Source organism: Podarcis tiliguerta (assembly GCF_965153285.1).
Source record: "Podarcis tiliguerta genome assembly, chromosome: 12".
Taxonomy (NCBI): domain Eukaryota; kingdom Metazoa; phylum Chordata; class Lepidosauria; order Squamata; family Lacertidae; genus Podarcis; species Podarcis tiliguerta.
In genome coordinates, this window is record NC_139545.1 from 26,184,910 (window position 1) to 26,211,918 (window position 27,009).

The following is a 27,009-nucleotide window of genomic DNA, read 5'->3' on the forward strand; positions in this document are numbered from 1 at the left end:
TACCATACACATAAAAGGATGAAGTATGGAGCAGGAAAGCCCTGTAGCCAGCACTTGTTGCCATGTCTGCAGTATGCTTTAGAACCAGGATGCATTGCTACACAGGTGGTTGCTGCCGTCTGATAATTAGCTGCTTAGGTTAGTTTTGAGGTACTGATTCCTGGTGTCCTTCTTCTTCCCTGGCCAGTGATTGGATTAACTGAATTTATTTTGTTCCATGTTTCCGTCATACAAGAATATGGTATGTAAACTTGTTGTTTGATTTGTATGTTACTTAGTTTGTATATGGATTATGTTACATCACATTTGTTTAATTTAGAGTATGCACGGCTGACGAAGCCCGGTTGGGCGAAACAAGGTATTATCCTGGAATCCTTGTCATGCCATACCTTCAAGTATCCAATCTGATCCAATATGTGCCATATCTTCAAGTTTTCCATCTAATCTGATATCTACATACAAGGAACGTTAGAATCCTCAAAGCAGCGATACGTGGAACATCATAAGCATACCATATTGTGGTTATGGCCAATATGCCAATTTAGGAACCGAATCGACTTTATCTCCTGACCATCCATGGGACTTTAATTTCTCTTGACATGCTCTCTTTGCATGATGTGTTGGTCTATGGAATTACACTTTGTGAGATATTATATGTTGAATTGTGCTTGAAATAGAAAATACGTTGTCAAAAACAGCAGCAATCACCGGCAGAGAAGATCACCAGAGGCAGTAGTAGTATGAATGCAGGTCATTGTTATGAACTGAGGCCAAATGGTTTTCCTTTGGACTTTTATCACAGGGAGGAGTTCCACGCAGGCAGGCATCACCAATCTACATGTGGAGTTCCTCCCAGTTCTGATGTAAATTTGCATGCCGACTCACATAGGAGCTCTATGTGTACATTTTTCATGTAGGCAGCAACACTGTCCAAGAATTCCATTCGAAATGCAAACTTGGCTGCGACGTCTCATTTTGATTGATTATTTCATCCTCCCAAACTTCCAGCCTGCCTTGATTTTTTATTTTTTCCTAACAGTGTCTCATTCAATGCAATTACTATAGCTTTGTAAATCATGGGGTTGGGTCAATTAGAAGTTGACTCTAGGTTCTACTAATGAATTTAATTATAGATCTTGAATTTGTTGTCACAAGTTTACTGGATAACGCAGCTCATGCACACTAATGACCATTATATGTGGTCAACTGTCCTTTAAACAAATGGAAATAAAAGGTTTCCCCTAGATATCTAAAATCAGTGTGGAGCAAATTGTAAAATAAGAGAGAAAGCCACTCTACATCCATCAATCTTCAGCTGACTGAATACACTAGAGAAAGGGAGCAGGAATTTTATCTTTCCCCCAAGGAGTTTACGTATCATTTTTTAAATTTGCTATCTAATAACCCTCATGCATAGTATCTTTTGATTTTGATTACACCACTCTTTCATCTCATTCCTCTTTTTAAAGGAAATTTACTTCCTCAAATCAAGGCACTGAGTACAGCTTTACACCTCCCCATTATTTCTCCCACTACCTGTTACGCCTGTCACTATGTTGAGAATAATGCTCCTGTTCCTTCTTTAAGCCTTTGAGCGCTGTTGTTGATTGGAGGCTAAAACAAATGGGCAAAACCCAGACTCCATGTGCACTTGGGTTAGTGGTGCTGTGCTGAGCCAAGCATGAATCAATTGCTTACTCTTCTACCCTCAGCTATGGAATACCCCCGTTCCCAAAGGCACCTTCTTTCAATCAATATTTTCGTGAGCAGGTGAAGACTTTTCTTCTTCCAGGCCTTTTAAAAATCTGTGTTTTTAGTGTTCTGAACCATTGTTTATGTGCCATATATTTCTAGTTGCCTGCTTTTATTCTTCCCTTTGCTGTATTTTATGCTACTAAATTTTAAGTTGTATGTTACCATTTTATTTGTGAGATGCCCAAAGAAGTGTGCCATAGAGTGGCCTCATTATTATTATTATTTACTATATTTCCTAAATATAATAGGTACATTATTAAAACATGATGCAACACTGCCTGCAGGTTAATTGAAGAGCTGCTACATTTCACAAAACCCTTAGAACTGCAAAATCAGTTTTGTGCAAGCTCTGAAGAGGCAGCTTCTCTCTTTCTCTCTCTCTCTCTCTTTCTTTCTCGCTCCCCCTCCCCTAAAATACTTAAGACAAGAACAATTTAAGAATTGGAAAAACATGGCTTCCCTTTAGCAAAACCGTATCTTGGGGTTCTGCTGTACATCTCAATTCCTTCTACAGGAATTATCTTTGTAGGCCCCAATTAACATTTTTGTTGTTGCTGCTGCCATATTCTTCCAGGACCTCTCTCATTCAGTTCATGCCATGCAGGCAGTTTCTCACAAAAGTGACTGTACTCAAAACATCAGTCTAGTTCCACCTAGCCACTCAAGCCAATAGCACATCCCTTGCCCTGAACCACAAAACAGGTAATTTGTTCTGTCAGCACAAGCACTGAAACAAATAGAATTATGTCGTGACAATAAGATATAAAAACGATGCTGGCTGCCAATTTGTGCTTGCAGAGGGGGCAGGATTTGCAATAAGGTATGGAGATGGGTCTGCAAAATATAGGAAGAGTGTGAATTTTGTGTGTGGGGGGGAACTTAGTGAGGGATTTAAACTCTGATGGGAAGGTTATTAAAAATGATGGAACATAGATTAATTTTAATTTCCATCTAGATGTCCATAGCCTATTGTATCATAAAGCTTAATAATTTAAGAGCAATTCCTAATTAAAATCTAAACTGAAGTGACACTCCACGTTGGCTAAAGTATTGGTATAATATCCACTGTTTTTAAAGTATGTATTTCCCCCTTTAATCAGTGAGGAGTGGTTCATAATTTTATTCTCATTCTTACACTCAGAAAGGCAATAGATTCTAGCAACAAATTTATCCAATACATCGACGCAATAGTGTTTTGTTCAGTAAGGGTACCTGAACATCTCTCTTGAGTTAGGAACCCAAGTAGGCTGCATCACCAATATGTATGTCGCTGGGTCATTAACTTCAGTGGATGTAAAATGGCATGTGCAGAATAACATCTGTAGGAAGTGTCATGACTTTCCTCTTAACTGCTACAGTTGCACTAGCCCTCATCCAATATTATAGGTTTGCTAGTGTGCACCATTACATGTGCAGGGTTTACTATGTACAGTATTTACCTTTGATTTCTAGCATTAATAATTGCAGTAACTAACTTCTGCTAGGTTTATCAAGGCAATCTTCAGCGATGACCTTGACCAGTATTCATTGTAGGTAGCTCTTAACATACTCAGTTTCTTTCCTAAAATTTGTTTTATTTTGAAGCATTGCTAAGAGGGAGAGGTAAGTCTGGCATATTTTCTTTTTTAAAGGAATATGTAAACATATATATGTTGATAAGCATCCAGAGTTTCACATACTGGGGGAAAAACCCCCACATAGAATAAAAGTAAAGCTTTGGGAAGCCCAGAAACTAAATGTATTCAGAAACTGAATGCATCACAAGAAATGACAGCTCTAAATTTCTGAAAAACTGCACTAATATTCTACACTGCCCTGAACAGAAAATAAAGACAAGTCTCTCCATGGCCAGTAGATGTCATTGGTCACTCTTCGTAATATCAGAAAAGCTGTTTCACAGCTCAATACTGGCAGCAGAAGAGGTAAAGGAATTAAAACTAAATTTCATACCCCAGCCCTCTTTTTGACTGTTTTCCAATCATTTGGTATTATTGCATTTAGATGAAATGGAAGCTGTTGGTTTGTTTGTTTTTTTAAAGTATCATTTCTCACAAGAAGGGGCATTACCCTGACCACTGAAATGGGTTTCTTGCTGAAGTTAAGTAAATACATTTACCGAGCACCGATCACTTTACGCATTTCCAGAAGCATAGCATGGATTTATAATTGCTGTTAAGACCAGACCTTTAATGGCTGCCTTTGTAACATTGCAACAGTGTCTTTCTGCCACAAAATTCTCTTTTCAAGGACAGGAAAGCAATGAACTACTGAGAACTGATGCATGCAGCCCTCTTGAAATTCTATACTTCCCATCGTTACAAATTCCTTACATAACTTGTTAGCATCACAGCAAACAGATACCATTGCTACTGAACACTCACTGCTATATCAAACTAAAACACTGGAATAATGGCCATAACAAAATATTTATGGAAGAAAATTCTGATTCATTTCTAGAGTGCTGTTTTTTCAAGTTTCTTAACTATACAGTAGAAATGTCTTCTATAGCAGGAACTGAATCTTCTTTTACATCAGTCTCTGTCATCAGCACCAGTATTGATGTCAGGTCATTAATATTTGGCTTTCCTCAATGGTTAATCACCTTGATGCAAATCTTAACCTTTCTTGAACTTCCCATTCCTGGTCAAAGTTGATCCAGGGGGAAGTCAAATGATGAACATAACAAAACACCTTGTAGAGCTGGAGGACAATGTTTTATGAGCATTTCTCCATCTGGCTCTTTATCACCCTCAAGAGAAAGCTGGTGTGTGTGTGGGGGGGGGGGAACTAAAGAGGAAAATGAAGCTGAATAATTGATAAGCTTTCATTATAACATACAGTATTCAGTTCTGACTTTGATTTTTTTTTAGATTGGAGTTATTACATCTTGCAAAAATCTGCAAGAAAAGAGAAGACAAAATGTTGTCAACTTAGATGCCCTTTTAAAGAGAGACCTGCGTTCTCATATTTTTATGCACAGCTTTCTACCTTTGGAGAACCTTAGAAAGTGGAGAAAAGGTCAGAATTAAATCACTGCAGGGTTGCAATGTTCAATTACTTCTATTTTCAGGTATTCAAGTGCATTTGTTTAATTGCACACAAAAAAAACCCAAACCCCCAAACACGCCCCCCCCCAAAAAAAACTTAAGCAAAGCCCCTGAATTGGTAGAGTTCCATTTCAGTGAGATCGCTAATAGTTCATGTACAGATGTTGGGATCATTGTACATTTTGCCTTAAAAAAACAAATTCTTCCTATTTCAAACTGTCAAATTTGCACTGAAGAAACTGGCTGCACAGTATTAGGTAACCGCCATGAACTCTGCAACCTTAAATGAAGACAAATATGAGAAGAAACAAAAAGGATTCCACCCCCCCCAGCTTGTCCATGATTGATCTTCCAGAGAGCTGTGCTGCTGCTTTTGCATATGACTGGCAAGTTTGAAACTCTGTACCTTAATCCCAGGCGCCTCCTCAATGAACCTCCTGCTGACGGACTGCAGGGCCTCCTGCGGCCACTCATGAAACCAGTCAATAGCTGTGCAGTTAACTATGGCTGGGAACTTCCGAGCTCTAACTCTGAGTGTGGAACCGACAGGAGAGAAACACAGAATGATCTGTGCAGATGAGGAGGGAAAGAAAGAAAGAATGAAGTATATTACATGGCGATCAAAGAGAGAGGAACTCAGTCAACTGTGGTGGCAGCGAGCCACTGCAATCAGGCTCACAAATGAAAATGCAATCTACCTAGCAGCTAATGGATTTAGGCAAATTAGGACTTTACACCCAAAAAACAATGTTTTATTCACTTGCACTGTGCTTGATGCTTCACCAAAAATCTTTCCACTTGTGGGTTACCTCCCCACCTAGGTCCAGTATCAGTTAATGAACTTCATATGTATTAATCAACAAAGCAAAATCCTAACAATCATATTCAGTCAACAGAGCAATCAATTTGACATAACACCACTTCTTGGGTTTCTGATCCTGTGCAGGGTAAGTGTGATCCGAGATATTTAAATAAACAAATATATTCCTATTTGGGTGAGTTTTGGGTTTTGATGCAATATATCACTGCCATCCTCAAGATTTTCCTAACAGGAACCACTTTTTTCTAATAAATTTTTATAATAAGAACTAGATAAATGCCCATATATTTCCAAATAATCCGGTAAAATTATGCTTTGCTGTGCCTCACATCCTAGACACTTTGAAGAAAGTCCAACAGATTTAAATAGAATTTAGCACCCAGTAACTGAAGTCCTAAGTCACAACAGACGTTCTCCCCTTCCATCAGTACATGTTGTCTTCCAGATGTTTTAACTAATATCTTCTGCAACACACAGTCTCTATTTTAAAGTCTGAATAGATACTTCCTATAGCTGACTCTGGAAGTACTAATTTTGCACAGTGGGACACCTGCAAAGCAGTAGCAAGGCAATGCACATTCTGAAAGCAGTTTCTAAAAAGCTGTTAAAAATAATGAAGTCATGAGTGAAATTAGAGGATCGAAGACAATGGAAGGAAGGAGTTTAGAAGAGATATATGTTACTATGTACACCCCTCCTCCAAAAAGCAGTAGCTAAAGCCAAACATTTTGAGAGCCAAAATTTCCTCCATATAAAACATAAAAACCAAACAGTCTTCTTGAAGCAATGTGTGATATGGAACAGTTGTCCAAAGTAAGGCATAGACCAATTTCAATTGAAAAAAAAGTTTTACTGTCATGTTAGTGTCTTTATTTTGCTGCATACTGCCGACATTATCCTCACCCCAAGGGCTCTTAAAAATGCAGCCAGGAAACAGTACTATAATATATAGCAGGTGGAGAATGCTGTCTTTACTATCATAGAGTACTGTGCACACATCAATAATTTCTGGCCACCAGAGTTCAAGGAAGTGGTGGACAAACTAGAAAACAATATGGCAACATATACCTAGAAATCATAGCTTATGGAAGATATCAAAGACATTGGGAATATTTATCCCTAGATGGGCACAGGCAAAATGTGACACAGAAAACTTAAATCTTGAAAACACGGGTTCTGAATTTGCTAGACACTCAACACAGATGAAAGGAAGATGATTATGTATGGTGTTGTAATATCTATGGCATTCATATACCTAGTATTTAGCTGTTCATCACTAGTTAAAAATAAGTTCAGTATTCTTATTTATAACCCCAGATCCATTGTTTCTTACTTTTAGCTGCAGTCGTACTCTATCTAAAAAGAATCTCCAGCAGTTTTCTCTACTGTCAATAACACCAAGTCCCCGTATCTCACTCCTAATTCCTGCAATTATATCATCCATATCTTCATCACTGAATAGATCTGGAACTTCTCCTACAATGAAATAAAAACCGGGGGTGAGGAAGTACCCATAATTACAAAATGAACACAACCAAATTACAAGTTTCAATATGTTTTGCTCTTTTGGCTCTGAACCTAGAAACACTTTTTTAGTTCGGCTGACTCTGGTAACAAGTGTCTGAGAAATGGCATTAGATACGGGTTAACCCAGTTTTGCTTTAAACTACTGTTATATCTGTACTGAGTTTTCTACTAATTTGTCCACCTTGTGATCTTTAAGATAAGGCAGTTCAAAAATTAAAAAATGCAATCACAAATCTTGTATATTTAATAACAATTCCCTTGCTACAAACATAAACAGCTCTATTCTAGGCCATTTTGTTTTGGAAAATGTGCCTTGCAAAACTACAGGTTAGGACAGGCATCCCCAACCTGTGGCCCTCCAGATGTTTTGGCCTACAACTCCCATGATCCCTAGCTAACAGGACCAGTGGTCAGGGATGATGGGAATTGTAGTCCAAAACATCTAGAGGGCCGAAGGTTTGGGATGCCTGGGTTAGGATATCATCATGCCCCCCAAATATGGTTTATGTAATGTCTCTAATATTACTATAAAAATTGCCTCTCTTAACCGGAAGAATATGTTGATTGTATTAATTATTATTATTAATAATAATAATATACCACCTTATACCTGAAGGTCTCAGGGTGGTTCACAGAAAATGCTTAACCTAACTAAAATGCTCTCATTTAAATCACTACGATTTTACCACTATTGATCAAAGCACATGTAAAAACTACCCTGTCCCACTTTCTGGCATGATGGAGTCAATCCATTCAATCAGTGTAAGTGAATCGATATAAAAGAAACACCTACAAATGGACCTTGCACCTATACATTCCATGACCTTGATATTAGCTTCTGAAGAGCAACATTGTTTTTAAGCAAAGTAGGCACAATACCCAACTTAGCTGGGTTAATACACTTTTTCCCAAAGGACATCCTAGCCATACCAGAAAGCATCTCAAAGACAAATAATCTCCTTTTTAAAGTTCATTGAAACGGCAGATAATTTGTCATTGGGAGGATCTTTCAAGAAATGTGTAGGTCTAATCACCTGATGCCAACAAGTCATTAATCAGCACAAGAAAGCGTTCATCTGGAACTTGAGCATCTGTCAGCAAAAACACAGTGGGAATGTTCTTGGCTCCCGTCTTTATATACAGATTGGCAAGATCTACCTGTAAGGAAAGTAGGCAATCATTCATGTTACAATAAAATGTTGAAACAAAACTGGGTGGCACGGTAACCAGTGTGAAAATACATGCCATTTGAGAGCTATTCGCTGCTGTTTAGCATCTTTGCTTCATTTTCGTGGCATATCCTTTTCCAGAGGATTTTTTAAAAAGACAAACAAACAAACCCAGATGTGTTTTAAGATACCAGGTGAAGAGAACTGTGGTTTGATAAGTTTGCAAGGAAAAAAGGAAACAAGTAGTAATCAATGAAAGAAAACCTTTCCCCTAGTATTCAGAAAATTGTTATTAATGTTCTGCCACACAAATCAGCATCAAGAACACTTCAATCGTATTAATAATGCCTGTTTCATGGGTTGGAAGTAATTCACTGCATACTCATTTTATTTTCAGGAGAAATATCAAAATGAATTCACAAAGGGGGGAAAATGCAGAGCTAGGTACACAATTCAGGTTATTTGAGCAACTGCTTAGGGTCACAAGACATCTTTGCAACGGTGCCTATTAAATATTCTCCAGGTTATCAGGCAGACCTTATTAACATAATCAGATCCCATGCAGTTCAGCAAGTTACCCAGCCACATAGGTGGGGTTCATCGCATGGGTCTCTCTCATGGAATTTGTATCCCTGTCAAGGCGGGAGTCGGCCAGCAATAACTCACAAAGTGCCAATGAAGTTAACTCTTTATTTAAAGAAACAAAACAGCTCAGGCCAAGATATCATAGCAACTCTTCCCAGGAGGTCTTGCCCAAATAAAGATCCCTGCCTTCCCACCGCTTACAAAATTTGTGGTGCGGACAAACTAAGTAGTAACTTTTCCTAGCCCCTGGATGATACCTTCTCACTAGCACCACAAGCCACACATTAAGAATGCTTTACTTCAACCCCTCAGATTCTAAATAGCCTGCTTTCAAGCCTAGCAATTCTGAGGGCAATTATGTAATAATTGTTGTTTTTACCCTGAGGTCTTGAATTGTGTAGTCTTTCTTCAGTGTAATCTGAAACACTTCAAGAGATCCAATATAGGCAGCCAGTCTTGATAAGCTTTGTTTTCCACTGCCACCCACTCCAATCAAAAGTGCATAGCCACGAGAGGACTGCAAGATTCGGCTAATGCGACATCTGATGATGTAAAAGGAGCAACATGACTAATGGCCACAGAAGAGTTATTTTATCTTTAATTTTTAAAATATTTCTAAAGCATGCTTCATCTGATGCATTTTTGGGGGGAGTGTATAATAAATGTAGAAATTAATTTAAAATACGTTGACACACCTCAAAACATACATTCGAACAATTTATAGACTCAGAAGCAACAAAAGACTAAAACTAAAAGCAGGTTGAGGCAATATAACCCTTAGAATGCCACACACACACACACACACACACACACACAGAATGGTACCTCAGGTTACAAACACTTCAGGTTACATACGCTTCAGGTTACAGACTCCGCTAACCAAGTAGTAGTACCTCGGGTTAAGAACTTTACCTCAGGATGAGAACAGAAATCGTGCGGCGGCAGTGCAGCAGCAGCGGGAGGCCCCATTAGCTAAAGTGGTACCTCAGGTTAAGAACGGACCTCCGGAACGAATTAAATTCTTAACCAGAGGTACTATTGTACAGAGAGAGAGAGAGAGAGAACCTGCTGCCAAGGAGATTGTAATTGTGGAACCAGCTGTACCTTTATGGAGAGGGAATTTTGAAGCTATGGCACCACTGCAGAAAATAATTCTATTAACTGCATACTACACCAACCGTCCTACATGAAAGTGGTGCAGTAGCAGCATTTTGTGGCTTTCTCCTTGATATTCTACATACAAAAATGGATAATTCCAAGCTAGAAAGTTGTATGTGATAATTTTGTTCTGTTTTAACCTACTTTCTAGCAAATTTATTTAAAATTATAGTTTGTAGTGTAAATGTTTTTATGTAAACCATGTACAATTTCCCCCCCTAATATGTAGCAGTAATAAAAATAAACGAACTATGCTGAATCCAGGCCATAGACAAGACATTTACTTACACATGTTGTATAGCATCCTCAAATAAGACTAAGTTCATAGATGCATTCAGTTCATTGTAGTTCTCTAGAGCCTCCACAAGGATATTTCTTAGCCCTTCCCAATCCTTGACAGGCATATAGTTAGGCTCTGCTACACCATTTGCAAAATGACAGTAAATAAGTGGTTGCTGGAGAAGAATGTGATCGTCCAGATCCTATTAAGTTGGCAACATAACATCAAAAGGAGAGACTGAAACACAGGGATACACACAACTTGGAAATGCTTTGCTATGCACCCTACCTAAAATGTGCAGAGAATGCCCTACATACTGCCAAGATCAGAGGTTGTTACTCAGCATTATAAATAAATGTTAAGAAGCTGTTAAGAAGTATTGGAAACAAGATGGAACCCTGCAGGGCCTGAAAAGCCAACGGCCAAGGGGTTGAAAAAAAGTCATGAGATAAATTCAATCATCTCTGATAAATGGATTCAATGCCCAATAACATAGAATCAGGATTCAAGATAACCTAAACAAGATTGGAGAACTGGGCCAAAACTAACAAAATGAATTTCCACAGAAACAAATGTAAGGTTCTGCACTTAGGCAGGAAGAATCAGATGCACATATATAGGATAGGGGACGTCTGGCGTGACGAAAGTACATGTGAAAAGGATCTGGGGACCTTAGTAGACCACAAGCTTAACATGAATCAAGAGTTGATGCAGCAGCAAACAGGTAACACAGTTCTAAGCTGCATCAACAAAAGTATTGTGTCCAGATCAAGGGAAGTAATAGTACCGCTTTATTTTCCATTCTAAGTCTTCTTTGCTAAGTGCTCATCAAGTTTCTTTTACTAAATCTTCCTCAGTTGCTAGTGTTCATCATTTGTTTCTATCACCATGTACTCTCTCTCATCCAGAGAGTTAAATGCAGGCTATATGCAATTAAGTTATTTTCCCCCATTCAGAACTGCTACTAAGAATATGCTGTTTTAAGGGCAAGATATAAAAAAAGTTGAAAATATGGGTTGCTATAAAGCTAGAAACATTAGTGGCAAAAAAGCAAAATTAGACATGTTTTAAATAAGTTACTTTTTAGTTACTAAAGCTATTATTATTATTATTAATAATAATAATAATAATAATTTATTGCATTTCTATTTTTTTCTAATTAAAGAGAGTGCCACTGAAGTTTAGCTGCAGCCGCACAGTTTGCACTATCAGTCTTGGTCGGTTATCTTATTACAGCATGGATCTGGGTTCTTAAATGAACCCCTCTCAAACAAACAGCTACTTCCCCCCATACTAAATTCTCTTCATCAATCTGACATATATATTTTTTCTTCCTATGCTTTGTTATTAGAAAGAAAAGCAAAACAGCTTATTATTTGGGCCATACTAGTTTTCTTGGGAGATTGACTTTGACCCTAAATAGTTTTCAGATTGGCAAACTTGTCATCAGTGCTGCAGTATTAGGCAACCATTAGCTTTCCAGAGCTTTACCTCAAAGAATCTGTGTGCAGTGTCTAGCAGCTTTTTATGAAATGAACTGCAGTCTTTTGCTTCCACCAGTTTATCTCCATAAACACGTGAAGATTCATGAAGCCACAAACGTACAAGATCATTTGGATGCCTTAGACACTCCTGTTTAGCAAATAAAATTCCCTACAAAACCCCCCAGAAAGAATATGTTTATAATACTGGTAAAAGACAATTACTGCAAGACACCAATCCTGATAGCTGCATATTCCTACATTACTTTTGTCTGAGATGATGGAAACTCTTTTTGTTCAGGGTTGCCATATGTCCGGAATTTCACAGACATACCCAAAACACTGCTTTCGGAAGCAGTGTCCGGGCGGAAATCAGCAAAATGTCAGGGAAAATCTGGACGCACAGCAATGCGTGTTGGTAGTGCCATTTTTGCCATCCATTTTTTGTGATTTTGCCCAAAAAGCTCATCCACTTTGGGCAAAAAACATAAAAAAGCTCATCCATTTGCCCCCCCCCCCAAAAAAAAATTGGGGGGAGAAATATGGCAACCCTATATTTGCTTAAAATGCCCAATCACATAAAAAGAGGCAGGCGGTATGGAGGTAAAGATATCTTTTCTCATTTCACTGCCCCCCGCCCACCTATGCACTTTTCAAATAACCAAGCTGACTTCTGCTATCAGACTCTAGCAGAGATGAGGGAAGGAACACAGCTTAAGAGATGGCTTTTGTGGGGTGAGTCATAAAAGCAAGGAGGGTTCAGTTCCCTTCACCTGAGAACCCTTTTTGCTCTTCAAAATGAGTTCCTCGCCTGTGCACATCCCTGCATACACAATCAGGCTATCTCTAGGTATTTTAACAAACAAAACACAGACCTGGCACTGTCATGTATAGTTTGAGCCTCAACAGCAAGGCAAACTTAATTACAGACTCTCTTGTGCACTTCAGCATTTGATACACATTCCAAAATGGATAAATTCTAACCTGTAATTCTGAGAAGTAAAAAAGAGTTTTCATGCAAATAGACTGCCTGTGCAGATAGAATCTATTTTTTTTAAAAAAAGCAACGATGAAACACCAAAACCCCATAAACTGGAATTGTAACTTTATTAACTAGCTTGAATTATTGCATGCAGATGACAATTTAACACCATACACATGCATGTGTATATGTTAGGCCCAGAAAGTCCAAACTTGAGAGAGAAGCACACATCACATTTATGTCTGTATCGGTATCAGCATCTGTATCTAAAACACACACACAGAGAGACACAACAAACCTGGAAGATGTTGGAGAGGTCTCGAAGGTTGAAAATATAATGAAATTTAACAGCTGTGGGGAGAAAGTTCTGAACCATTGTCTGGTGGAGCCATATTGCTGCTTGGATGGTGGCAGCTGCATGTTTCAAAACTGATGGATTAAAGCCATGCTGCTGAAAGTGGAAATCAAGGATCTTGCTATAGATGGTGCTTAGAGCATCAGTAGATGGGAAATTCATTGCAAACACTGCAAAGTGTCTCTAAAACATGAAGAAAATGCTTGCTTTAGTTACTTATCAATGATAAATTATGTACATATTTGTGAATAACTGATGACATGAATAAATGTAGGACAGAACTTCGGTTAGCAAAGGGTATAACCATTAATTTGGCACAAGTATCCTCGTGCTATTTATTTTTCAGATCAAAAGCTTTTGTCAAGGAGTAAGTTTTAAGTGCTGTTTTTCTCCACACAAGCATCCAGGTATACGGGAGGAAAGAATTTACAGCCTAGCCTTCACTAAATGAGAATCCTTGAAAGACCACAAAAGACTTTTTGTCTCTGGTTGCAAAGCTTGTTTGTCCAATCACTTCCTACAAAATATTGCTCTAGTCCCTAAATCTCTGTAGGTAATGCAAGGAACTAGAAATAGCTTATCTTTCAACAGGAACAGCTTGCACTGGACTCTCCATGACTTCCCTAAACAGCGTTTCAAGTCCTCCACTTCTTCCTGGATTGGGAATTTTGTGCACACAGGTGTACAGCCTGGAACCACTCCTCCATTAGAGCTCCCTAGTTTACGAGTCTGGTACTATAGGAATCCAACCAGATTGAAACAAAAAAGGCACAATGCAACTAATTTTTACAGCTACCCTAGAAAGCTCTCTGTAAATAGGAGAAAGCCATCACGAAAATGCTATAGGATTGCTATGTGATACAACCAGGACCCATGCTCTTTCTAGGATTCAATATGCCTGATATGCAGATTGGGAGCAGACAGTAGTTATTAACAGAGAGTTTGGGATGCACTGAAAGAAAATCAATTTGATGTCTGCAACACAACTTTTAATAGCATCCCAAAGAACTTGCCCTGTAGTGCTTGGCTACAGTTTCTAGGCATTGTTTATGTCACAATTAAGTGGTGATGAAGCAGATTTGTTCCTGATATGTGCTTCAAATATACTCCAGCCCAAGGAAATGTGGCAGGTTCACATGAATAGCATGTCCTCTGTCACAGATCTCAGCGAAACATTGTGTTACATGATAAGTCAACTCTACTCCAAACCACAATCTGTATTTTGTGAATGCAATACAAAGATCTTGTCTAAATAATCTGTCAAGGCTTCAGTAACGAGAATCTCTAAGCATACACTTTATTGCGTTTTCTATGAAGCAATTTGCAACCTTACCTGAAGTCGCGGGTTGATGGTGAAGCTGCCAACCGTTGGATTCATACAGGCAACATACTGACAATTATGAATTTCTTTTACAGTTAATGCCTGTCTATCATACCTGAGGCAGAAAAAATATTTAAACATCTAGAATTAATTTATCAATTATTATAGATGACGCCACAATGATGATGACACAGAACTCATTTACACAGGTATCAGATAGGTTGACCATTCAGCTTACATTAAAATGTAAACAAAGATATAAAGGACAAATCTGAGCAAGCAGTAGGACAATTAACAATTATCCAGATATGGAAAATCTAAAATTTATCTTATCAGTTGATTCAAACTTGCACTAACAGTTTTTATCAGCAGTATTACTTGTTCGTGTGGTGAGAGCCAGTGTGGTGTAGTGGTTAAGAGTGGTAGATTTGTAATCTGGGGAACCGGGTTCGCGTCTCCGCTCCTCCACATGCAGCTGCTGGGTGACCTTGGGCCAGTCACACTTCTTTGAAGTCTCTCAGCCCCACTCACCTCACAGAGTGTTTGTTGTGGGGGAGGAAGGGAAAGGAGAATGTTAGCCGCTTTGAGACTCCTTCGGGTAGTGATAAAGCGGGATATCAAATCCAAACTCTTCTTCTTCTTCTTCTTCGTTGAAAAATTACAAAAGTTTGACTTAACATCAAAATGGAGTCACTTACCAATGTCCATAATCTATATGTTGTCGAATCAGTGTGTGAGGCTGAACTGTTCCATAAGCATCCACTTCTGGCATGTTCATATCATCAATAAAGTAAACCAGTTTCTTGTTTCCTACTGGACCAAATTTACGACCCGCTTTTTTCTCCAATGGTTTTTCAAGAATCTCTGAAATGGATTATGCTACATGACTACTGGGTGAAATACTGCAGAGGCCAGTAACTAGACAGCATACAAATAAGAGACAGAAATGTATAAAAGGTATACAGTGCAGGGACTCAAATTCAGCTCCAAATCAAAGCAGAAGCCGCGTTTGTTACAGCAGTGCATTTAACTTTTTCCACCCTATTGGTGCTGTGAAAAGGATCCTTCTCACTTTGTAGTGCAGAGTATCATGGGCATAGTAAGCCCATAAGAGGACTCCAAATGCAGTTACAAATATGCAGTGGCCATAAATTATGCTACTCGTTATGCTGGCGTTTCTGGAAAAGACAGAGCTCACCAAATCTGGACCATTTGTTGGGAACGGTATTAACCTATAGTGTTAGGCACAAGTGATTCTTCAAACCACACTGGCTAAGTCCAGGCTCAATACTGATAAGAGTTTAAGGAATGGAAGCAGGCTGCACGATTGTGCATATGCACTTTTATGACTATTGCCCTCCCATCCCCTGCCTGCCTTTGTTATGGGGTCATATGTGCCCATTGGCAGCCTGGGTTAAATGCCCTCCTAAACAAGGCATTCTACAGTAACAAATGTAATTACTAGCCTTTGTTGTTTTCTTGCTGTGAAGCAGCATTCATTATTAAAGTTACTTATACAGTAACTGGTTATTAATCACTTTAAAGCATGATTCACTAACTTTTCAGCACTAACATGGGAAGCTTTGCTGTAGTCCGATCTGCACTCATATTTTTTAGGGTCCTAGGCAGGCCTTCCAGAGTACCAGGTATTGGGTGGTTTCTATCTTGGAATGAACTAGATTTTAAGAAAAAATAATCTTTTGCATATTAACATTTAATCCTGCCTGTTAGCTTTGAAATACAAGCAGACGCTAATGGAAGAACTGTGAAATATATTTGTTAACTATTTCCTGAGAAAACCGCAGCAAGTACTTTATTAACTATTTCTCTTAAAGACTGTTAAACTTTAATGCCTTTCTCCTCCCCCTTTTTCTCTCTCTTACACAAATGCCAAAAATATAGCAGAAAATGATATTTGAATGCAAACACAAAAGCAAGTTAGGGGGGTGAAATGCAACCTTTGTGTGGAGTATTTCATAAGCTCTGTTAACGGTTATCATTGTTCCAATACTAATACTGGGTACACAATGTTTTAATACATATTGCGCTGCAATAATCTTATTAAAACAGCAGGCAAACCAACAGAGTAATACTGAACTTTCTGGCGTGTTTTAATGCCTTAAAGGCTTGAATTATAGTTCTCAAAAATGGCATTAACTAGTTGGTGTTGCTTGCTGCTGTAATGCTTTTTAGTTGTGATAAGAGGTATAAGATATTTGAGAAGCACTCTAAATTTATCCATGAAATGTGTGGGAGTGTAAAATACACCATACCCGTGTCAATAAAATGCAATCTTCACTTTCTGTCTCTGAAATAAAAACTTTGCATTCATCACTAAGAGGATCTGTTGCGGGGGGAGGGGGGAAGGCATGCAATTGCATATATGTTTTCAGTTTCAGGAACCCTTCATTAAAAGTCGTGAACAAGTTGAATATTATCCAAAAGAATCCAACCTGTCCAAAGAAAGTGTGGGTATATTTTAGCCGTACAGCGTCCAGTGTTGGAAAGGAATCGGGGGTAGTAGTGCCATTCCCTACTCCCAGTGTCCCTGGCAACCATATATTTAACAATTAAATACCTTTAGGTACCAGGCAAAAATGTTTCACTATAAGCAGGCCTTTGGGCTGATTAACATTCTATGGCCTTTCAAATGTGTTTGTGGGAAGGGGAGTTACTGGTTCGTTTGTGTTCTCGTTTCACTATGTATTTTGTGTTCTCATATTGTATTTTCATGTTGCGAGCCGCTCTGTGATCTTAGCATGAAGGGCAGTTTACAAAATTAATAAATAGTAACAATAATAATGACAACCAGAACAGGCACTTGCTGGTGGCAAATGAAGGAGACACAGGAAGCCAGCATATGCCCACTGCTGTGTCTCCCCACTGTTTGGGGGCTGAATCAGGGACCAAAATGAGCATAATTTGATTGTTCTGAGTAATCCGTTTTTATTAATTCATGTTATAATACACCCTTTCTTTTAATTTTGATTATTTATAAACAGCCAATTCCCTCATTATAACCAGACTTCAACATGCAACATTGTATGCTTGGGAACTTACTTTGTAGTGCTGCTGATGTGGTGTAATAGTTGAAGGGGACTTTGGACACCAGGAAATCTTCTGAGAGGCCAGCAAGGCATTGCTCAATAAATACTGTTTTCCCCACTCCGGCATTTCCAACAAGCATAACAGGCTTGCCTTTCCCCAAGAGCAAATCTGTAAAGTATCTGAGACATGTGGTCTCAGATGTGTGAACAAGGACTGCCTGAGGCATCAAAAGGACTTACGTTAATATGCTTTGTATTAACATGCCACTGAAACAGTATTTTCTTAAAAATAAAAATAAACAGTTTCATTCCTTTTACGTGCTTCAATTTTCATTTCTCTGCAACGTAAGGGTGAAAATCTAAGTGACTGCTAGGAGCATGTATGCTTAAAGGTAAAGGTAAAGGGACCCCTGACCATTAGGTCGTTGTGGCCAACTCTGGGGTTGCGGCGCTCATCTTGCTTTACTGGCCGAGGGAGCCGGCGTACAGCTTCTGGGTCATGTGGCCAGCATGACTAAGCGGCTTCTGGCGAACCAGAGCAGCACACGGAAACGCTGTTTACCTTCCCACTGGAGCGGTACCTATTGATCTACTTGCACTTAGATGTGCTTTTGAACTGCTAGGTTGGCAGGAGCAGGGACCGAACAACGGGAGCTCACCCCGTCGTGGGGATTTGAGCCGCTGACCTTCTGATCAGCAAGTCCTAGGCTCTGCGGTTTAACCCACAGCGCCACCCGTGTCCCTTATGTATGCTTAGATGTGAACATAGAGCATTTTCACATGCATAGCCTGATTTCAAATTGGTGGCTGGAGGCAACTCCCACTGTGCCTCGCAGCCACCTGGGGGTTTCCCAATGGCTGGCCACCTAAATAGGCGTGTCAGAGCAAGATGCAATGGGCTGCAATCACTGCCCAGCCCTAACCGGGTAACCATTATGCTCTAAATTCCCTCTTTATAAAATGTTAACTTATTTCATTGTATAGTAAAGAAATAAAGTTAATCTTTGTAAAAGAGCCCCCACCACAGACCATTACATTTCTTCTCATTATCAGATACAGACACACAGAATAAAACTAACATTACAGTGGTACCTCGGGTTACATACGCTTCAGCTTACATACGCTTCAGATTACTGACTCTGCTAACCCAGAAACAGTACCTCAGGTTAAGAACTTTGCTTCAGGGTGAGAACAGAAATCATGCTGCGGCGGTGGCAGGAGGCCCCATTAGCTAAAGTGGTGCTTCAGGTTAATAACAGTTTCAAGTTAAGAACAGACCTCCGGAACGAATTAAGTACTTAATCCGAGGTACCACTGTACATGCAAAAATAGACTCCCCAACAGCTTCATTTTCCAATGAGCAGGAAACAATGAAAACACCAGAGGATATATTGAAAAGCTGCATGTGCTCATTTTATATTAAACATGTGCTTACCTGCAATGGTGTATCCGGATCCATGTCAAAACTGATAATTTTATCACTCCAAGGCAGGAATTTCTTGGTTTTGGGGTCAATGTAATAATCAAAGATGGTTCCATGTGATGGAAACTTCACAGCTTTCATCTCTTTCAGCCACCAGCGGCTAAACTCAGCTTGATAATTAGAAAGCTAGAAAATTTTAAATAGGTTCTTAGGTTTTTTTTGGGGGGGGGGTATAAATAGTTAGCAAGTTTGATGGTTAAATACAGGCTTATAAAATTATTCAAATTATATTAAACTATTAGCTTCTTTATTGCCCCCAATGATGGTAACCATTTCCACTGGGGAGAATGAAGAACTTAGCTGGCATCTTCCTGTGAAAGGCCAAACCAGATACAGAAAATTCTATGTAAAATAAATTAATTGCTTCTGCACATTGTTTTAGTGGCCATGAACATTTCCCTTACAGATTAAAGAAGATGTGCTAAACATCCCAAACAGAACACTGTGACGGAAACCAGAGTGCACGGAAATGCTATCTTCCTGCCACCTATTTATTTACTTGCACTGGCGTGCTTTTCAACTGCTAGGTTGGCAGGAGCTGGGATAGAGAATCCCCATCGCGGGGATTTGAACTGCCGACTTTCTGATCGGCAAGCCCAAGAGGCTCAGAACCACAGCGCCACCCGCGCTCCATTAAACCATATATCATAAAGACACCACAGTCTCTGTTGTGTCATGTTTCCTCTTGGAACCTTGGGTAAGTGCCTAGAACCCCTGGAATCTTGCACTACTCTGAGATTGGGTTGGTGTGCAACAATATGTTGCTACTGCTCAAAGTGTGTTGGAAGCAAGAAATTCCTTCTTCAGGGGCAATCCTAATGAGTTCCCCTGCAAAAAATTACCATTGCCGTTTTCTCCTTGCATTTTAGGGTTTAGAACTCCAATTCTTCCTTTCAGCAATTATGGGAGGTTAGTGATCCAAGACCTTAGGTCTTGGGCTTTGAGCCCCAACACAAATACCATCTCCAACACTGGAGACTGCCATCTGATTCTCTCCACTGAGACAGTGTCAAATGAGTGGATTTTCACTATGATTTCTTTGCACATGTCATAGAACAGATCGAGATCTACCGGTTGATCATGGGGCGTCCCTGATCAATTGTATGTGATCCTGAGCAATGCCCCCCCAAAGTGTTCAACTTTGGTGAATTCTTCCCCAAAAAAGCTCAACAACTTTGGTCAATCCAATGGGTAGATCACTGCCAGTTTTTTTTATAGTGGGAGTAGACAGCAGTTTCTTGGGAGTTGGACATGCCTGTCATAGAGGAAGAGAAGAGTTTGCTTATCCGAGTACAGCTCAAAGCAAACTGCTTCCTGCCTACCTGATCTCGAAAGATGGCACCACCAAATGCCCACACACAGGCAAAGGCAAAATATGTCTCATACAGTTCTCTCGGACCATCAAGGGGCACATTTTCTGGAGTCAGTAAGCAGTCAAGGAGAGAACAAAGTGTCTATATAACGAAAGAGAGCAAAAACAAAACATTAAAAATATTTTGCAGGTCACAAGTACTTAGGAATGTGACTTATATCAAGTCAGAACATTGGGCTATCTAGTTATACAGGCATTGGTAGTGTCCCTCCAATGTTTCAAGCACGGATGTTTCCTGGACATTCCCAAGACAGTTTGCATACAAAACATAAAATCGTAGAATTGTAGTGTCAATAGGGACCCCAACCAACCTCCTGTAATGCAGGAAAATGCAGGTGGCCCCTTATGGGGGTCAAACCCATGACCTCGGCATTATCAGCACCACACTCTAACCAACTGAGCTAACTGCTGCTGTTTCGTAGCACTGAGCTACCCACTCCCCAATTATATAAATAAACCTGAATGTAATTCTAATGAAGATCATACTGAAGACTTTTTTCAGACATCTGGAAAACACAGCATCATGTGGGTGAAGCTGTCTGTGGTAACCTGCTTCCATACAACTGTACATACAGAGTGCTCATTTATTGTCTTTCTGTCTGTACCAACTCCAATCCATTGCAGAATTGTAAAGCTGAAGGGGCCACAAGGATCATCTAATACTACCCCTATGCAGGAATTCTTTGCCACACATGGAGCTGGAAGCTGGCTTGTAGCATATTTGTGTTATTCGTTGCCTTTTTATATGTTTTTATAGTACACCTTGTTGCAGAAAGATGGGTTGGTTACATAAATGAAGACAATGATGATAATAATAGTATCTGCACAAGTAAAAGCACACCTGAACCATGCTATTCTCAGGGATGGGTGTGATCGTCTTAAAGTTAGTTTTGAGCTGATCTAAGCATAGAGGAACATATTTATCAAAGAGGATTGTCAAATTGGCTTTTTCAGATTGGTGACTCCTTGTCTCTATCCAGCTTGCAACGTATCTGAAAAAGAAAACACAATGGTTTCTGCATAGATTTGCTGGATCAGTGCAGGGACTTACAATTACTTTCCCGTTAGTGCTGAGAAAATTCAGGAATAGTTGCCTAACTGGCTTAAGAGAGCCACAATTGGCACAACTTTTTGCCAAGAAATACTGTCTAGGATGGCAGCAGCACAAAAGGCACCAGGATCTGGGCTCTGAAGTGCTGGGAGCCAAGTGAAAGCGAGTTGCCCTCTGGGACACCAGTTGGCTATTCCTACATTAGAGTATTATTACTGTGAAAACTAATAAAAACATCAACTTGCTAGTGTGCAGTAATACTGGAAAGTGACTAGACGAAAATCCCAGGCTTTATTTTCTTATTTATTACAATATTTGTAACCTACAAACTACTAAAAACTAACTAAATCAGAAATTTGTGCCATTGGACCAAAAAGTTGCAGAGCCAAAAAACCCCAAACTTATTTCTCAGCTACACTCCAACATTTGTGTTTACAACAATTTCTATTTTAGAGTTTTGGAAGACTTTGTTAGCCTCATGGAAACCTTGAAGTCGCTTTCAACAACTGAGAAATATAAAAAGGGAAATATAAATCAAGCCCGAGCCATCATATGCCAGCTGTTTTTCCATAAAATTCAGTTAAAGTTGACAGCAGAATGTCATAGAATCATACTCATAGAATTGTAGAGTTGGAAGGGACCAAGAGGGTCATCTAGTCCAACCCCCTGCAATGCAGGAATCTTCTGCCAAACAGAGGGCTTGAACCCACAACCCTGAGAGTAAGAGTCTCATGCTTTACTAACTGAGCCATAGGAGGTACTTACGGATTCCAGCCAAGGTCCTGCGGGTTTATGTACAAAATACCTGCCCTAGATACTGTGGCAGGAGTGGCTGTTTTTAAATGGTGTATCTCAAACAGGAGTCTCATGGATGGTGTCAAAGAAACCCGTTCATTGCTAGCAAGAGTCAGCACCTAGACGTTAGCAGCACAGAATCAAGTTATCCTGACAGCTGTATCCACGGCTTGCATACTGATAATAAATCAGAGAATTGCTATCGTAAAAAGATCTGTTAATATTTAAATGCTATGTTAAAATTAAAAAAATTAAAAAAAAAATTAAAAATAAAAATAAAAATGCTATGTTAAAATTAAAAAAATAAGGGTAATTCTGAAATACGCATGGCCACAATTTATATATAAGGAAGGCCACCAATTCCCAGGGGATGAGGAAAACACAAGATAACAGTTCAAATTAATTTCAAGGCAAATGAATTTCAAAAACTACTTGCACATAACTTACAATTGGTTTACTTAGGAGAGATGCACTTGTGTGTAGAAAGAGATCTGTGGTTTACTGCTGTGAAAAATATTCTTAGATGTAAAGTAACAGCTCATCTCTCCATACAAGTTGAGCTACACAAAGGACTCGATAAGAAGTTATAGAAGGCCATGGTTTCCCACTTCATGGAACAAATTATAGCAACCTGTTGATTTACATACTCTCTCTTTCCTGTCCTTCGCCATATGCCAGGAGAAGTTTAGAAGCACTCACTTCAACTTTTAAACATACGGCCATTTCCTATCACATCTGAACTCAGTTTTGTGAGTTCAAGCAAATCACCAATTCCTAAGTCAACAAAAGAGGATCAGAAGCCCAGGTTTGAACTTGGCATGTTGAATTAACTAGAGTATAAGCAACTGCAATCACCAAGGGTTGGATTTACTTAGGAACTGTTTTGTTTTCAACAAGAAACACATATTTTCAGCCTCTGCCCTAGCATGCATGAGAACATTCATTTGAGACTGGGGTTTGCCATGCTGTGTTAAACATGGTGGGAAACGTATGAATGGGCCTTAATTTTAATAAATGGCACTAGAATGCAAGAAAGTACTGGTAATGCAGCCTGGTTTTGAAGACACAGGGTTCACCCACACTTCCACTTGCCCTGTGCTTAGAAAGGCTTGCCCTGTGGTTTCCAGGAATGAGTCTGAATGGTTTTGTCCTGGGAAACTTGATTGCCAGTTGGTCTGATTCAGCAGTAAACCACGGGTTTTCCCAGGGGAAAGTGGCAGGCCAAATGGGGTTGTGGATGAACCCTGACTATGGGGAAAGATGCCATGTAAAACATGGGGTGAACATTCTACCTATCAGAAACATGGAGGAGGTATGGTAAGGGGGGGGGGGAATGAGGAAACAAAGAAGAAAGAGGTAAAATGCAGAGTTGTCCAATGGGAAAAGAGAACGTGTTTGCTTTTTGCTCACCTTATTATCATCCATAACAGTATTGAGCGACTCAATCCACATAGGATCGATGTCCCCATCTAAGACAATCCACTTGGGCCAATTATGGGTCATATTAGCTTGCTCTCTCAAAAGAGATGAGAAGAGTCCTGAAAAACGGGAGGCAAATATGTTTCGGGCAAAGGAACTTTTAAATGATGAAAAATAAAAATAATAATAATCCAACTGGGGTCCAAAGAACCCTGGGCACAAAGTCTTCCAAGTACGTCCTGGAGTTTCCCCGATTTTTTGTTCTGGCTACAGAAAGCATATATTATACTTGGAGGACAGGATTCAAAAGCAGGAACCCTCTGGGTCCAGGCAACGTAATCTATACGGCAGGGGAAAAGATTATACATCCTGACATCAGAATCAAGTTCAGCAGTCCTACCTGCATACCACAGTGCTGACAGCAGAACTGTGTGACACAGTCCTGGAATACTTTAGCAGCTGAGAGAGGACATGGAGTATATGATGACGAAGGTAAGATTGTGCAGGCAAATAGCTTGATAAAGCCTCTCCTCATCCAAGAGGGGAGGTGTTGTGGGTGGGACGCGATTTCTGCGTCATGCAGGGGGCGTTACGCCCCCTGCCCCACTCACCTGGCTGGCACACCACGCCCACAGGTAAGTGCCCAACCGGGCGGCTTGGAGGGGGCGTGGTTTGCAGTTTAACTTACTGCTGTGCCAGCCATTCTGCCTCATTTTCCGCCTTCCCATCGCACCTCAGACTGCAATACTTCTCCATAACTGCCTGCATGTAGAAAAGTAGTGAGGAGGGTAAGCAGAATCTTTTTAACATGCTACATTTTGTATGCAAAGAAAGGGTTTAAGAACAAAAAAGTTGGGATTATTCAGGCATGATCATTCCTACCCTTCGCCTGCAGTATAAAACGGTGTGGCCCCAGGAAGCCTACACCACGTGATTTCTCTGTATGAATATCCTAGCAAAATAAACATCAGCTGAGGGATATTTTGCAGGAAAACATGAAGAATGTGCAGTGAATGTTACAGTAATTAAAATATCTCCTCTACTTGCCATCTTTCCATTCTCGAGTAGCATGATGTATGAAACCAAAGAGCTCATCAGTAGTCACAGCTTTGGGGTTCAAGTCATTCCAAACAGGCTTCCGCTTCATGTTCATATAAGTCCTGTTCAACGTTTTCAGAACCTGATGAACAGCCAGGAGAAGACTCTCTTGTTAGGATCCAGGTCTCAATTTTGGGGGAAAGTGTTAGGTTCTTATATAAATATTGACACTGCTTTTCCAGTTTTCCATAACGTTTTGGGGGCAGACCCAGATTAAACTAGTTCCCACTTAAATCAAAGAGACAAGCTGAGTCATGATTAATCCCCCCCTTAATTTTAATGCATCCTAAATTCCACTGCCTTAGTCTGAACTCAACCCTCAGTTTACAGCGTTTGGATTTATGGAGCCCTGTTTTCTGAGTCTGGGGACAACCACCTTGAGCTCCTGGTAAGGTAGGGTATAAAAATTCAGCAGTAAATTAACATTTAAAAACTGTAAGACCTTTTGATGAGAAATGACAATGGGATGAAAAAGATGTGGGAGCAATGGCTCTAGAAACCTACATGGATTTCTGAAAAATAAGTCATGTCAGACTAACCTGATCTCATTTTTTGACAGAATTACAAGCCTGGTAGATGAAGGGAACGCAGTGGATGTAGTCTACCTTGATTTCAGCAAGGCATTTGACAAGGTGCCCCATGATATTCTTGTAAAGAAGCTGGTAAAATGCGGTCTTGACTATGCTACCACTCAGTGGATTTGTAACTGGCTGACTGACCGGACCCAAAGGGTGCTCATCAATGGTTCCTCTTCATCCTGGAGAAGAGTGACTAGTGGGGTGCCACAGGGTTCTGTCTTGGGCCCGGTCTTATTCAACATCTTTATCAACGACTTGGATGATGGACTCAAGGGCATCCTGATCAAATTTGCAGATGACACCAAACTGGGAGGGGTGGCTAACACCCCAGAAGACAGGATCACACTTCAAAACGACCTTGACAGATTAGAGAACTGGGCCAAAACAAACAAGATGAATTTTAACAGGGAGAAATGTAAAGTATTGCACTTGGGCAAAAAAAATGAGAGGCACAAATACAAGATGGGTGACACCTGGCTTGAGAGCAGTACATGTGAAAAGGATCTAGGAGTCTTGGTTGACCACAAACTTAACATGAGCCAACAGTGTGACGCGGCAGCTAAAAAAGCCAATGCAATTCTGGGCTGCATCAATAGGAGTATAGCATCTAGATCAAGGGAAGTTATAGTGCCACTGTATTCTGCTCTGGTGAGACCTCACCTGGAGTACTGTGTCCAGTTCTGGGCACCACAGTTCAAGAAGGACACTGACAAACTGGAACGTGTCCAGAGGAGGGCAACCAAAATGGTCAAAGGCCTGGAAACAATGCCTTATGAGGATCGGCTAAGGGAGCTGGGCATGTTTAGCCTGGAGAAGAGGAGGTTAAGGGGTGATATGATAGCCATGTTCAAATATATAAAAGGATGTCACATAGAGGAGGGAGAAAGGTTGTTTTCTGCTGCTCCAGAGAAGCGGACACGGAGCAATGGATACAAACTACAAGAAAGAAGATTCCACCTAAACATTAGGAAGAACTTCCTGACAGTAAGAGCTGTTTGACAGTGGAATTTGCTGCCAAGGAGTGTGGTGGAGTCTCCTTCTTTGGAGGTCTTTAAGCAGAGGCTTGACAACCATATGTCAGGAGTGCTCTGATGGTGTTTCCTGCTTGGCAGGGGGTTGGACTCGATGGCCCTTGTGGTCTCTTCCAACACTATGATTCTAAACTTACCTAAATACTACTGCACTTTCTTAAGGCTTTGAGACTGAGCAGGAATAATAGGAAACTAACAAACTGAGGAAGTATTGTTCCTGAGAGAGAATAATTGTGGGGGGGAGGTCCCAGAATCATAGTATTCCAGACTGCTCCTGCTGAGCCTCTGCTTCCACTATAAAAGGAAGCCACTCCAAATCATTACCGCCCCCTAAACACACCCACGCTTGAACTTTTATTTTTCCACTGGATTTTGTCTTTCCCATCTGGGTGACCAGCTGAAAGAGGAAGGGAGGAATCCTTTCCTAATTGAGTGGTTGATGTATGTGAACTAATCCCTGGGTAGTTTGAGTCTCAGGGAGGGCGGGGGCGAAGTTACATCTCTGCCATGATTAGCCTGACCATAACAATGCTCAACTTTTCACTTTAAAATCAGAGTTGAGGGGAAAGGCTGAAGAGAAGCATGCAGTGTTATGCCAGCTGGCGTAGAGCTGCTCCCCCCCCTTCCATTTGCAAAATCTGCCATTAAAAAAAAA

At 40.1% G+C, this 27,009-nt stretch overlaps 1 protein-coding gene across 1 annotated transcript in view; it reads right to left on the minus strand.

The window, feature by feature from the left end:
- DNAH11 (dynein axonemal heavy chain 11) overlaps positions 1 to 27,009 on the minus strand; it is a 141,819-nt gene that overhangs the window by 54,699 nt on the left and 60,111 nt on the right. The window contains exons 40-55 of the mRNA XM_083405297.1: positions 24,695 to 24,827; positions 23,639 to 23,766; positions 22,199 to 22,347; positions 21,224 to 21,374; positions 20,333 to 20,464; positions 18,963 to 19,136; positions 17,541 to 17,745; positions 15,179 to 15,344; positions 14,493 to 14,595; positions 13,103 to 13,342; positions 11,833 to 11,994; positions 10,350 to 10,543; positions 9,283 to 9,445; positions 8,184 to 8,307; positions 6,956 to 7,098; positions 5,209 to 5,370 (exon numbers count right to left, since the gene is read on the minus strand). Of these exons, the coding sequence (XP_083261423.1) occupies positions 5,209 to 5,370; positions 6,956 to 7,098; positions 8,184 to 8,307; positions 9,283 to 9,445; positions 10,350 to 10,543; positions 11,833 to 11,994; positions 13,103 to 13,342; positions 14,493 to 14,595; positions 15,179 to 15,344; positions 17,541 to 17,745; positions 18,963 to 19,136; positions 20,333 to 20,464; positions 21,224 to 21,374; positions 22,199 to 22,347; positions 23,639 to 23,766; positions 24,695 to 24,827 (2,529 nt within the window). The remainder of the gene's footprint in view (positions 1 to 5,208; positions 5,371 to 6,955; positions 7,099 to 8,183; positions 8,308 to 9,282; positions 9,446 to 10,349; positions 10,544 to 11,832; positions 11,995 to 13,102; positions 13,343 to 14,492; positions 14,596 to 15,178; positions 15,345 to 17,540; positions 17,746 to 18,962; positions 19,137 to 20,332; positions 20,465 to 21,223; positions 21,375 to 22,198; positions 22,348 to 23,638; positions 23,767 to 24,694; positions 24,828 to 27,009) is intronic.